Consider the following 14,526-nt stretch of genomic DNA (forward strand, 5'->3'; position numbering starts at 1 on the left):
TATAATTAAGCTGGTAATTATAAATAACTTAATTTCAAAAATAATAGTATATTTAGTCATTAATATATTTATAGGGATATGATTTTGTCCTGTGATGTACTTTCACGGAATATATTCCGTGGTACATTAGATGAGTCTCCGAGTACATTAAATGAGTGTCAAGGTACGTTTCTACTTTTTAATCCTAATTACCCTTAGATCAATCTCAGCTGTCAGATCAAATAACTCACTCATCTGACAGCTGTCGTACATCACGAATTACAATCCGTGAAAGTACAATAACAGAACAAAATCATATCCTTATATTTATATAGAATTTTTTAATAAATAAGAAGGATCTTAAGAATTAAAGAATATAATTAGAACGTTATTTTTTATAATTATACAATTATTGTGTATATAACTATACAATTGAAATGAGTAATATTTTAAATTTTGTAATTACAAACACACCCTAAATATATTATACATGTAATTATGATATCCAAATCTAGCCATAAATCTCTTTGTTTTTATTTTGTTTTTGTTTGTGTTTTTTTCTTTACTTTTTTTCTTTTTGAGTAGAAGCATGCACATGTAAGTAATCAAAAACAAATTAATATATAGTTCCCAATCCATATGTATATATAATGATGAATATGATTGAGGATCCCCAAACACAAAATTACCAAATTACCCCTCTAGTTGAAAAGGTTTGGTCAGTCCACTAATAACAAGTCATATATATAAGTAGATACATATACTTAATTAATAGGAATATTTACATCGAAACTCTTTTAATGTTATAATTATTACACATATAATTTTAATAAAAAAAATTTACTTTAATTTACAATTTTGTGTTACTTAAAAATATGTTACCATATATTTTTTTTAGCTCTTAATCACGGACGGACCCATTCACAATAATGTGGGGACTATAACCCCCACTAACAAAAATATTTTCTTTTAAAAAATTAAATATAAATTTTTCAATTTAATAATTATAAACTAAAATAGTAGAATAACCCAATAAAATTAGATAAATTTAATAAGAGTGATTATAATGTAGTTATAAATATTTTTTATGATAAATAAGCCCCCACAAAATAAAAATTCTGAATCTGTCACTCCTCTTAATTAACACTTAACAACTTAAAAATAGTACTTAATACATATTAATATTAATAATAAGTAGAAGAGAAGAATGTTTGGTTAGTCTTCACTGCCTATCTGGCAGTCTCTAACCGGTAATCTACCGGTCAATATCCTAGAACAACTCCTTCCACCTAGATTTCCACCACCAATAGGTAACTGACACGTGTCAATTGACTTATTATATAAGCCTTTTTATCATTATATTAGACAAAATTTTGAAATCATATGAAATTTTCCTAGGCTGCTTTTTTTAGGAGCAGAAACAAAGAAAGAAAAGCTTCCTTTCCAAATCCCCTTTTTGTGTTTTATAATTATATCAGTAATTTCAGACCCCATTTCATTATTTTTCAATGTGTCATCATTATATATATATTTATATATATATCTATATATTTTGGCTCTGAAAGAAGAAGTACTACAACAAAAACTCACAAGAGGGTAAGCTTATATTGATCATTGGAATAATGAGTTTTTCTCAGGTGAGTTTTTTTTATATATAAATATATAATTTCTATATTCATTAAGCTTAATTATTTGTTATGATAAAACTGCACTTAAATTTGCTTTCTTTTTTATTATTTTATTTCTGGGAATAATTTGTCTTTTTAATATATAAGCTTTGTTAAAATAGTATTAATTAAATTTATAGCTCCATTAATTATAAAATTATTATGATTATTACTAATTTACTTGTTTAATATATTAAATTCTTAATTACATTACATGCATGCATATATTATTTGATATGAAAACACACTCATAAAATTGATTTTTTTTCTCTCTCTTTCTAATTAGCTTCTCATTTTTATATTCATTAGACTAATTATATGAACAAAAAGTGTATAAATATATTATATAGATATAGTTATGATATATATATATATTCTCTTCTTTGTGAGACATTGTTTAATTTGCATGCAAGAACAAGATTTAGAAAAACTAGTAAATGATAACTTTGGTTAGATCAAGATTATATGGCTTAAGATCACAGCTATGCTATATGCATAATTTTTTTCATATTAATATATTTTAATAACTTTAAGTGGAATAAATTTTTGTGGGAAGAAATAATTAATGAGAATAAAGTTTGAGGATTATAACTTAAGTATCACTACTGCCAAAAATTAAACTTAGTTATTTATTTACAATCGAGAGTTAAATTTAAGTATTTATACCGCAAAATACTCGAAATAAATTAATAAAAAGTTGATATTTATTAAGCTCAAAATAATTAGAAAAATTAACACTTTACAATATCAAAGTTATTTTTATTAATAAAATAGAACTCATATTATTATAAAAAAATTATATAAAATATATAAAAATTTGAAATTTAATATAATTTTATGATTCATTAATTATCACTAAATAAATTATAATCGAAACGTGATTAATTTGTTTCCTAGTATATATACATATAATATTATAATTAATATTTTAGAAAAACAAGAATGTACTTCAATTAATTGAGAGACATTTGAAATAAGTTTCTAAGGAGGCGTTTGGTTGGGAGGAATGAAAATATAGGAATAGGAATGGGAATGGGAATGGGAATAGGAATGGAATGGAATAAAATTTAAAATGGATAAAAAAAATTGATAAAAAAATAATTAAATTTTTTTTCTTGTTACATTGGAATGGTCATTCCTTCATTTTTAAAATGGAATAGCCATTCCACCAAAATGGTGGAAAGAGTATTCCATTGGAATGTCATTCCAATACTTTAAAATGCAACCAAACAAAGGAATGGAATGAAAATTATTTCATTTCCATTCCATTCCATTTCATTACCTCCAACCAAACGCCACCTAAGTGTACTACAACGACAAATAATTGTGCAATTTGATACAATTTCAGCACTAAAGAAAATTATATGAATTCTTGGATGTAATTAAATGTGACCTCAAAAATATAATATAGTTGATTAATTATATTTCAAAAATATTTGAAAATTATAAAGAAAATCTTATGTAGGGTACACACATATAATATATTTCTTTTAATTATATGAAAAAATAAAAACATGCATGAGCATATATAGTTGCACTTTTTGGAATTTTGTTGGTTGCCATTCGTACGTAATTAAAAAATAATAATTAAAAAGAAAAAAAAATAACTATGTGTTGAAGGGAAGACAAACTAACTTTTAAAAACCAAAATGGTCAAAGTCAACCATCTACCAATTCCATGAGAAGACTGTTAGATTGAGTTTGTGAGGAAAAATATATATTTTGACCAAAATACCCCTACCCTTGTATTATGACTTTTGTCTATGGTAAGAGAGACATTGGTACGAGTTATCTAATTAAGTAGGAATTAGTCACATTCATATATAAAATAATAATTGCTTCAAAAACAATATATATATATAATAATTTTAGAAGATTTTTTATTTTTACACTTTAAAATAATTTTTTTTTTTTTTCATTTTTACGAAATTCTACATAGAAATCTCTATTGCAACTAGCGCTGCAACCTAAATTGCAACAAAAAATCGTATAGAAACTCCTATTGCAACTAGCATTGCAACCACCTTAGAAACCCAAACTGTAAATTTAAAAAAAAAAATTAAAAAATAGTATATGGAGTAATTCCCCATAATTTTATCTATGTGCATTAATATGTTATGTATATAGTTTTTTTTTATTATTATTTTTACACTTTAAAATAATTTTTTTTATATAATATTTTTATGGAAATTCACACAAAAATTCACATGACAACCAACAGAGCAACTTAAATAACAACTAAAATTCACATAGAAATTACCGAAGCAACTCACACTGTAAATTTTTTTAAAAAAAAATTAAAAATAGTATATAATTCCCCTTATATGTCTAAATAATTCAATATTCTTTAATTAGTAGTACCAAACTCCGTAGAAGCTTGATTGTGATAGGTAAAAACTAGAGAAAAGAATGGTAAGAATTAGTGGAAGAAGAAAGTTATAACAGGCTTATCTCTCATTAAAGAGAGATTCTTTATTTATAAACATAAGGTTATTACAAGGGACAAAGAGCTATATAAAACAAAGCTGATCAACCGAAACTGAAAAATAACATAATTGAAAGAAGCAATTAACTAATTTTCTCACTAATTAACTAACTAAACAACTGAAGTTATGTTAGTTAACATCCTCTCTCAAATAAAATGGATCGAGTTGAAGCCATTTGAATTTTGCCCTTGAGATAGAAAAAACAATATGTTGAGAGAGGTTTGTTAATTAGAACATTGACCACTTGATCGATGGAAGGGACAAATTTAACTGAGAGTGTTTTGTCCAAAATTTGATCTCTTACAAAGTGAAGTCAATCTTAATGTGCTTAGATCTAGCATGGAAAATAGGATTCGCAACAAGTGCAATTGTACTTTGATGTCTACCCAAATAATTGGTGCTTCAGGAAGGGAAACATGATGCTCATGCAACAAGTTGACAAGTTTTACAATTGTATTTGCAAGAGATATGAATTCACTTTTAGTACTTGATCTTGCAACAACTTGTTGTTTTTTTGGCAGACCATGAGATAAGATTCTCACCCAAGATACACAACAAAGCCATCAATAGATCCCATCATCTACACAATTGGCCAATCAGCATTAGAGTAAGCATGCAGCTGAATGTTGGCAGCATGTTTAAGCAACAAAGTTGAAATGTGTTTTGAGTAGATCTTTAGTCTTTACAACTTGCCTCCAATACCGATTGTTGTTAGTAGGGTCTTTAGTCTTTACAACTCTCTGAACATGCTTCTCTATGGCTGCCTCATTCCACTTCACTATATTTCTCAGTCTCCAACCGTTTTTTTTTCTTTTTTTCTTTTGCACACATCGTCCCAAGCAACGAAACCGGAACTTTGATTCATTGGAACCATGATAATTCCTACTGTGAAAAAATTATAACTGAAGTGCAGAATTAAATTATCTAAAACTTAATCAATAAATAATTAATAATGACAAGATTAACAAATCAGACACAATAATCAGAGCTTAAAACAGGGATGAATAGAGTACTAAAAGAACAGAAACAATAAAATAATAAAATAATAGAATCAACACCAAGATATATACTGGTTCAAGTCTTATAGATCGATGTGATCTATGGCTCTACTCCAGTTCTGAAATACCACCAAATATTCTATATTGATTGAGCAAGAACAGGGTACAATACAATCGAGATCGATTCTATGCTGAGTTCTCCCAAAGTGTTTTCTATCACACTCTTATCCAAGAATATCTTCTTCATCTACAGAAGATTCTTCATACAAAACTCAAATCCAATCTCTCTTTTTTCTCTGTACCACTCTCTCTACCTCTCAATCTTTCTCTCTCAAGATCACCTCTTGTTACTAGTCTGGTAAAAAATAAACCCTAGAAAGGTAAGTATTGGTGGTATTTATAGATGCAGAAAATAGATCCTAAAGATGGTGGCTACCCAAAGTTAAGTTGTTAAGTTAGTTACGACTTAAAAAACTTAACACACTCCTCGTAACAATATCTCCACATCAGTACAAGAAGAAGTGCTTCCGGATGAGACGAACGCTTCCTAGAAGAAAGACTAAGGCGTACGTGGAAGGGACTTCCCGGATAGGAGGGAACTGCTAGTCAACTATCCGGAACTCCCTTCTAGGAGGGAACTGCTAGTCATCTGAAACTCCTTTCTGGAGGAAGGCTACCCTAAAAACTCTTCCTAGATGGACAAGCTAGACTTTCGAAAGTGCCCTTCCGGGAGATAACTAAATTTCCATAACTAGAATTACACTTGGATATCTTTTTCATTGAGAAGAACTATTCCACACCTACAAATTTTATTAATCTTTTCAAGCAAGACTTTATAGGCAAAATTATGATTGAGCACAATAACAAATCGACATTAGAACAGAACTAACCAAAGTGAGCCTACTAGCAAAAGACAAATGTATAGTAATCCACAACCTGATTTTTTAACTCTTTTTTTCAACAACTTGATTGCAATCTTAAATTTCACTCAATTGTATCATAAATATTCCTTAAGTCTATTTTAATCATACAACAGGGTGCACATGCCTCCAACTTTTGTTTCTTCATTTTCTCTCTTTTGTTTGATAGGTAAGTTTAAAATTCTATATTCAATTTTCAAACAATCACTACAAAACTAATAGGGCAAAAATAAAAAAAGCCACTCATGAACAACACAAACCCCTCACTACTCTAGTAAAGCTATACAATTAAATCTCTCCACAATCACATTTTATATCTCACTTACTCCTTTTGGAAATTGTATGTTTAATTCTCAATATGTTGATTCTACACACTTTATGCTCCTACAAAGAAATATTGCGAATCTTTCAAATGTGATAAACTATAGCTACTAACGCAACTGCAAAAACACCACGACGGAACCCCGCTCAATATCCACCTTAACAACCATACTAAATCATCAGATTTTACTTTCCAACCCAACCAATCTTTAATAGACCCAAGTCCAATGAAATAAAACAATTTTGCTTTGGTAAATACCAAATTTGTGTAGTCTAGTCCTAGTTTACAGCCTAATATTGTCAAGAATTACAAGCCAAGCTATAAACTTATGTTTTGGAGTGCCAAGCTATTACTCTCCAAACCAATGCGCCCTAGGGCAAAGATTGGTGTAATAAACATGTTTGATGGTATAAACCCCACCTTTTTGCTTTTACACACCAAAGAGTATAAAATAGATTCAAATTATCTCATTTTTCACTTGTATTGCAAAGAAAAAGTGTATAAAAATAGGATTTTTTTTAAGGTAATAAAAATCGGTTCAAATTATCTCATTTTTCACTCATATAATTAATTATCTCATTTATTCACTCTTATTATGAGTATTAAAATAAGTTCAATAATGTGGTAATATATTAGATACAACATTCATGATATGATTATCTAATTTATTAATAATTAAGATAATTATTATTACAAAACAAACCCAATATTTGAAGGTTTAAGTATTACATATTAAAAAATGAACACAATACAAACCACAACACAAGTCCATTGAAACAACTATGATTTAAATGAAGTTCATAGAAAAACATACAAGTATTAAGTATACATATTAATATATATATATATATAACATAAAACATAATACAAAACATTATTCAAAACACAAACTCTAAAAATTATAAATAGCCAAACACACTACATATATAATAATGATCACTACTTTGGTTGATCGAAGCAGAATCCTCCATTGGGTGATGAAGAGTTGTTATTATTATTCACCGGAAAGAGTAAACTAGGATCTTCATGATCATCATGATGATGATTAGGAAGAAGTAGTAGTTGTTGTTGTTGTTGTTGTTCATGATGATGATCTTGATCACCATTACTAGAAAGAAAAGCATCTTCATTGATAATCGAATTGAGGAATGAAGAGAAGAGTACATCATCATGAGAACATGAGTATAATAAGTTCACATCATGATGATCATCTTCATTAATCTCTTGATCATTATTAGTACTACTTTTAATCATCCTCAAATGATCATGATTGTATAACTGATCACCACCACCAACAATCATTAGATCATCAAAGCTACTATTATTATTATTAATTATTGGTGTAATAGCTTCAATATTATGATGATGATGATGAGGAGGAGGAGGAGTAGTAGTTGTTGTAGTTGGAGCTAATAACTCTTCTTCTTCTTCTTGCTCTTCTTCAGGGACAGTACTTAACATTATTGGAGGTGCTTGATGAATATTATTGTTATTATTATTATTCATGATCATGATCTTATTAGTATGATCATGTTGATGATGATGATGAGGATGATGATGAAGTAGTGGTGGTGGTGTTTGATTATTATTATTATTGTTATTGAAGGGCTTATGGGTTCTTGGATCTATACCTTGATTGATTAGCTTCTTGCTAAGGTGAGTGTTCCAATAATTCTTTATTTCATTGTCAGTTCTTCCTGGAATTCTCCCAGCTATTAAAGACCACCTGAAAATATATAGATTAATATAATATTATATGATCATTAACTTTGATAATAATGATTCATGCATGCATGCTCCAAATATATATATATATTTATAGAAATATGACTACTGAAGATCACTGAGAAAATCCCTATATAATTAATAAACATATATATAGCTAAAGATAATAACTAATCATGCATATATATATAGAAGATCAAGTATAATTAAACCCATGCTGGATCATAAACATGTGAATGTATATATCTATGTGTGAATATTTGACCGAGATATGAGAGCTAGTTAATTAAGTATATATATAGCTAGAGATATATAAAGTTTCTTCTCATATTACACAAGGAAAGTAAAAGTGTTCATTTGTGTATATATATATATATAAATTTTAAGATCATGATCACAAAACCCTAAACCTAGCTATATATATATAAGTATATATACATATGTGTGTGTGTCCATTTGCATGAGAAATCCCTAAACCTAGCTGGATATATAAGTGTTTCTATAGATGTATATATGTGACCGTGAAGATCATGAGAAAACCCTAAATTTAGCTAGTTAAGTCTCTCTCTCTCTCTCTCACTCTATATATATATATATATTATATATATATAACATAATTAATCACTGTTTGACTGAAGAAAAGCTTACACATCAAAAAACCCAGATCAGAAAACACTAAACCTAGCTATAGCTACAATAATTAATCACTATTTCATAACCACGAAAAACCCAGATAAGAAAACCCTAAACCTAGCAATACTACATATATACACACAAAAGTTTTGATTAAAACCTTAAAGAAGAAGCATCATCAATCGAGTATGAATTTGAGTTATACATATATATATATATAATCTGTGTTTGTATGTAGTTATGTATTACCGGTTGCCAAGAAGACGATGAAGACGGAGTATGAGATCTTCTTCATCGGGTTGGATATGGCCACGTTTTACAGATGGACGGAGATAGTTCATCCACCGGAGACGGCAGCTCTTTCCACATCTGAGTAAGCCAGCTCTCTTGGGAAGAGTCCTCCACCGTCCTTCTCCTTCTTTTCTTATAAATTCACACAAAACTTCATCTTCCTCCGCCGTCCACGGCCCTCTCTTTATCCCAACTTTGCTACAACACGGTGTCGTTTTACTACCACCACCACTACTACTACTACCTCTTCTCATTTCTTCTATATGGGTTTGGTTTTTGGTTTTTGGTTTTTGGATATCCCAATTTGAGATTTGTGTGTGTTGTTTTTCTTATAGGTTAAGGTTTTTTTATTTTTTATTTATGGATATTAAAATGTTTGTTCTTTGTTTTTTGGTGTGCGTGAGTGTCACGCGCTCATGATAAATTATTGTTCCTTTTTTTTGGACCTAATTTGTTGTTACCTATTTATCAATGAGTCACAATCAAGGACCCATTTGTGTGTGCTACCTTGTTTTTAAAAAAAAAAACAGAAAAAAGAAAAAGGCCTAATTATAAACTAATAATAAAGAGAATTACTAGAAAGTATTGGAAAATTCTATAATGTATTCTTAAAAGGGATACACCGATACATCTCTATCTGTTTTAGTATCCGAAATAATTTTTTAGTTAAATTTTTTCTCAAGGTCATGTAAATTATACTTATTTAAGACATCCTGCAAAATTTAAAAAAATTCGATTGAATACGCCGAAAATTACGTTCAAGCATTGTATTGCACGCGTGACTATTTTATTTTATACGCGTGTAAAATAGACTGTTTGAACATTGTTTTCTATATTGTAAATTATTCCGAATTTCTTAAAATTTTGTAAGATACCTTAAATAGCTATAACATACATGAATATAAAAAGAATAGACTAAAAAAAATTTCTAGATGCCGAAACAAGTACTAGAGGGTGCATCAGTACATCCTTTTTAAGAGGGTGCATTGTAGAATCACCCAAAAGTATTATTGGTGTCTAACAAGTGTTATATTGTTATTGGTATTATTAAGTATCGGTTTTAGAGAATATTGTTAATCAATTGTGTAGTTTTTTATATTATGTATTAAATAAAAATATATGTATTAACATCAGGCCTGATCATGAATATAGGCGGGCTATAGGCATGTACTTAGGGCTCACCTAGGTTAGAGGTCATTTTTTTTCCTTTTAAAATAATAATTTTTTTTTATTAATTTTTAAAAATACTATATTTTTTTTTTAAATAAGGGTCCAATTTTTTTTATAACTCACTAAATTTTAAGTTCAGCCCTGCTTAACACCTTATGGTGTCCATTAGTATTTTTCACAATAAAAATGTGATGTGAAATTTAAAAGAATTATGTATGGGTGTTGTTTTATAATATTAAAGAGAAATGATAAAATGGTCCCTTCCTTGTCTAGTATAAGAAGTAGGTGTTATATAATTATTTAACTAGTATCAATTTTAAATATTTCACTTTAATAATTAATATGAGAAATTTTTATCTATTTATATTACATGGTACTTAATTTTTAGGAATTATTAGATGAAAAATATAAATTGACACTTTATTTATAAAATACTTCTATAATGTGGACATTATTTATACTTTTCATGTACTTTTAATTACTAAAATACCTCTTACACTATCACTTACACAATCAGACGATGGTTGTTGTAACGGCCGCCTTAGTAAATTGGATTAGAAAAGGCAATTTGCACTAATTTCTATTATTTTATTATTATTTATGAATTTAATTATTTTGGACCCCAATATTTAGAAATAAATATTAGAGCTGTAATTTCTCAATTTCGGAAATTTTATTAAACTCTAGGGGTATTGTTTGATTACTATGTGAAATATGCAATTTTTGTAATTTTTGTTCGGCGACAACGGAAAATGCGATGGTGTTGCGATATTTAGCACACGCAAGTGTACGTATCGTTTCAAGTAGTAGACTCACTAGGAGTGAGGTCGATCCCACAGGGAGTGTAGTTAAGTACTTTGAAATTAAACTTTTACTTCTATTTGATTAAATAAAAGATAGGGAAAAAAACAATGAAGTATAAGAAAAATAGTTGGAAGCAACGATTCGAGAAAATTAATAGTTAATAAACTAGGGTGTCGATTTCAATTGTTTTTATTGAATATGGTCTAATATGATTATTTTCCTAATAATTAATTCCTATGCAATAGCAGGTTTACTAAGGTAATTTATAGTCTTCTCAGATATATAAACCTCAATTACATGCAAACTTTCTACTCTCGTGATAAATTTAACATGCAACAGGTATTAAACACAGAAACTGTTGGGTTTTATGCCCTAAATAAAACTCATTTCAATATAATCAGATTTGTTTATTAATATAGATCAGAAATAACATTTAATGGTGCATGGTTCACATGATTTATTTCATGATTATATGTACATAATGTATAAATTCATCTGAAACCCTTTTCACATACTTGATCCTGTTTATTGTGTCGTCAACACATTGGAAAGTAAACATGACTATGTGAATAAAGTTTCCTAGATTTATCAGACATAGGGTTTTACTGATATGATAATCTACAACAAGAGTTTACTTGTATTTGGAGAAATACTATGTTCTTTCCAGAACATTGGTTAAAGTAAAGCTCAGGTTGGATGCATGGAGTATGCATCGGAAGGGACCGATATTGAACTTTGACTTAGATTTAATTAAACTTACCGTAAAATCTATTCAAGTCAATATCGCCTAGTTGATCCTAGATCAAATGATCTTAATCCAGATATGATTAGGCTCAATCTTGAAAGGCTATTCGTGTTCTTTGATTTGTTAGTTAAGCCTACTTTTAGGTCAGGGTGATACGTACATTTTGGGAACACGGTAGTGCAATTGAGTGGGAGCGCTATCATAAACATGGAATCTATAGCTTCTATCTGGCGAATAGTAAGCAAAGGATGATCTCCTTCGAGCTTGACCAAACGAACATAAATGGTGGAGTACTCATTTCACATAAGCTGAAATATCATTTATACGGGGTCAAGTGTTTTAAGGAATAAATACATTGTAGGGTGTAACGGTAATTTAATCCCTTTACAAAGGTAGATCATTCATATAGAGGATCATTGATCAAATTAGGATTATAACAATGGATAACTAATGATGTGTCTATATGGTGGAACATATAGAGCATTCTATATACTGAGAGTGCAATTCTAAGTTCTATGCGTGGATTCAACGAAGAATTAATAAGTTAGTGAATTTTAGTGTTAAATTCTTGATCTACTTATTGGAAGCTCGGTTATATAGACCCATGGTCCCCCCACTAGTTGAGATAATATTGCTTGTAAGACTCATGTAATTGGTTTTGATTAATCAATTATAATTCTCAAATTAGACTATGTCTATTTGTGAATTTTTCACTAAGTAAGGGCGAAATTGTAAAGAAAGAGTTTATAGGGGCATATTTGTTAATTATGATACTTTGTATGGTTCAATTAATAAATATGATAAATGACAATATTATTTAATAATTATTTATAGTTATTAAATAGTTAGAATTGGCATTTAAATGGTTGAATTAGGAAATTGGCATTTTTGAGAAAATCAGATACAAAAGGTGTTAAAATTGCAAAATTGCAAAAAGCAAGGCCCAATCCACTAAGTTTAGGGCCAGCCACTTTTGTAGGAAATTTAAACTGATTTTTTCATTATTTTAATGCCATATAATTCAAATCTAACCCTAGTAGGAATGCTATAAATAGATAGTGAAGGCTTCAGGAAAATTACACTTTTCTTCTGACTTTTTCTATTCAGAAAAACTGAGCCTTCTCTCTCCCTATCTTTAGCTGACCACTCACTCTCTTCTTCCTTAGAATTTCGAAATCCTTAGTGATTTGAGTAGTGCCCACACACATCAAGTGATACCTCAATCATAGTGAGGAAGATCGTGAAGAAAGATCATCAGCAAAGGAGCTTCAGCATCAAAGATTCAGAGAAAGAGATCCAGGTTCAGATATTGATAATGCTCTGCTACAGAAAGGAATCAAGGGCTAGATATCTGAACGGAAGGAGTCATTATATTCCGCTGCACCCAATGTAAGGTTTCTTAAACTTTATATGTGTTTATTTCATCGTTTTAGAAAGTTCATATTTAGGATGTTAATAAACATACTTGTGAGTAGATCTAAGATCCTGGTAAAATAATTTCCAACAACTGGCCTCAGAGCCATGGTAATTGATTTACTTACATGTAATTTGGACTTTAAAACGATTGTTTGTATGTTCTTTGGATGGTATCATGTTGTATTGAGTGTTATTTGATGATTGATTGATGATTGTGAAATTTTCGTGAAAAATAATTGTTATTTCGGTTCTGGCATTATTTTTATTGGATAGTATGGAAAAAATTAAGCAAGTTAGCCTTTTACAGAACTCAATTTGGATTTTATTTGAATTAGTTATGATTTTTTGAAGATTTGACAAAATCGGGGCTGTGCTGATAGTTTCCTGCGATCGCAGAACTGTCCGTACAGTTTCGAATTTTTTCAATTTTCTTCAATTTTTCATACTTTTTCATGGAATTAACTTCCAATTTTTTGTATGGTTTTGTATATATACTATTACTATTCCTAATTCAATTCTAATTATCATTTTGAATTAATTTAAATTTTTTTAATTTAATTCAAGATATTAGTGTAATTTGAATTTGAATAGAATTAGTATTTATCTTTTTGCTTAAAAATCTATCTTATTTTTAAATTTGATTATATTTTTTTAAATTTAAGGTCAGATATTTTAAGATATTTATAATATCTTTTAAAGATATTTATAATATCTTTTAAGATATTTTAAAAATATCTTATCTTTTAAGATTTTTTTAATTAAATTTTTTTTAGATATTTTGACCATATTTAAATTTAAAATAAGATATTTATAATCATGTAATTTTAAATAGATATAAGATATTTTGCTAATTTTTTAAATTTTGTTATTTTATTTATTTAAATTACATTTAAAAAATTTGAAAAAGATATTTATTTATCTTTTCTAATTTTTTATTTAATTTTTATTTATAAAATAACATTTAAAATTTAAAAGTAGTTAGCAAATTTTTGAAATGATATTTAGGTTGGTTGAAACCTAATTTTTCAAAAATTGTAGGTTTAATTTTAAATTTTTTTTTTTAAATTTCGAATTTTTTTAAATTTTTTAAAAATTTTCGAAATTTTTTATTTATTTTTTTTATTTAATTAATTATTTTCGAAATTAAATATTTATTTAAAATTAAATAAATCCTACATCCAACTATCCAGCTAACCTTGTTGCAGGAGTATGTGTTTTAGCTTCTGTGTAAGTTTTTAAAACCTATTATTACTTGATTGCAAATAGCCATGGTTACTTTTTGCCAGATCTAATGATCTGATGGCTCCCTTGGTCAAGATAATAATTTGTAACAGGTATATTTACAATCTTCTTTCATCTGTGTATGACCT

The 14,526-nt window shown here is 28.3% G+C and overlaps 1 protein-coding gene and 1 long non-coding RNA gene across 2 annotated transcripts; one reads left to right on the forward strand and one right to left on the reverse strand.

Annotated features, from left to right (window-relative positions):
* Positions 1-1,340: 1,340 nt before the first annotated feature.
* Positions 1,341-9,471, forward strand: LOC115725291 (uncharacterized). The gene is made up of 3 exons (XR_004013364.2): positions 1,341-1,616; positions 7,818-8,028; positions 8,969-9,471. It is a non-coding gene; the product is annotated as an uncharacterized LOC115725291 (long non-coding RNA).
* Positions 7,126-9,275, reverse strand: LOC115725286 (myb-related protein 330). Its single transcript, XM_030654745.2, has 2 exons — positions 8,980-9,275; positions 7,126-8,098 (listed from the first exon to the last, which is right to left on the reverse strand). Exons 1-2 carry the CDS (start codon positions 9,273-9,275, stop codon positions 7,312-7,314), a joined length of 1,083 nt encoding a protein of 360 aa, XP_030510605.2. The 3' UTR covers positions 7,126-7,311.
* Positions 9,472-14,526: the final 5,055 nt, after the last annotated feature.

Source organism: Cannabis sativa, chromosome 6, assembly GCF_029168945.1.
Source record: "Cannabis sativa cultivar Pink pepper isolate KNU-18-1 chromosome 6, ASM2916894v1, whole genome shotgun sequence".
Taxonomy (NCBI): Eukaryota; Viridiplantae; Streptophyta; class Magnoliopsida; order Rosales; family Cannabaceae; genus Cannabis; species Cannabis sativa.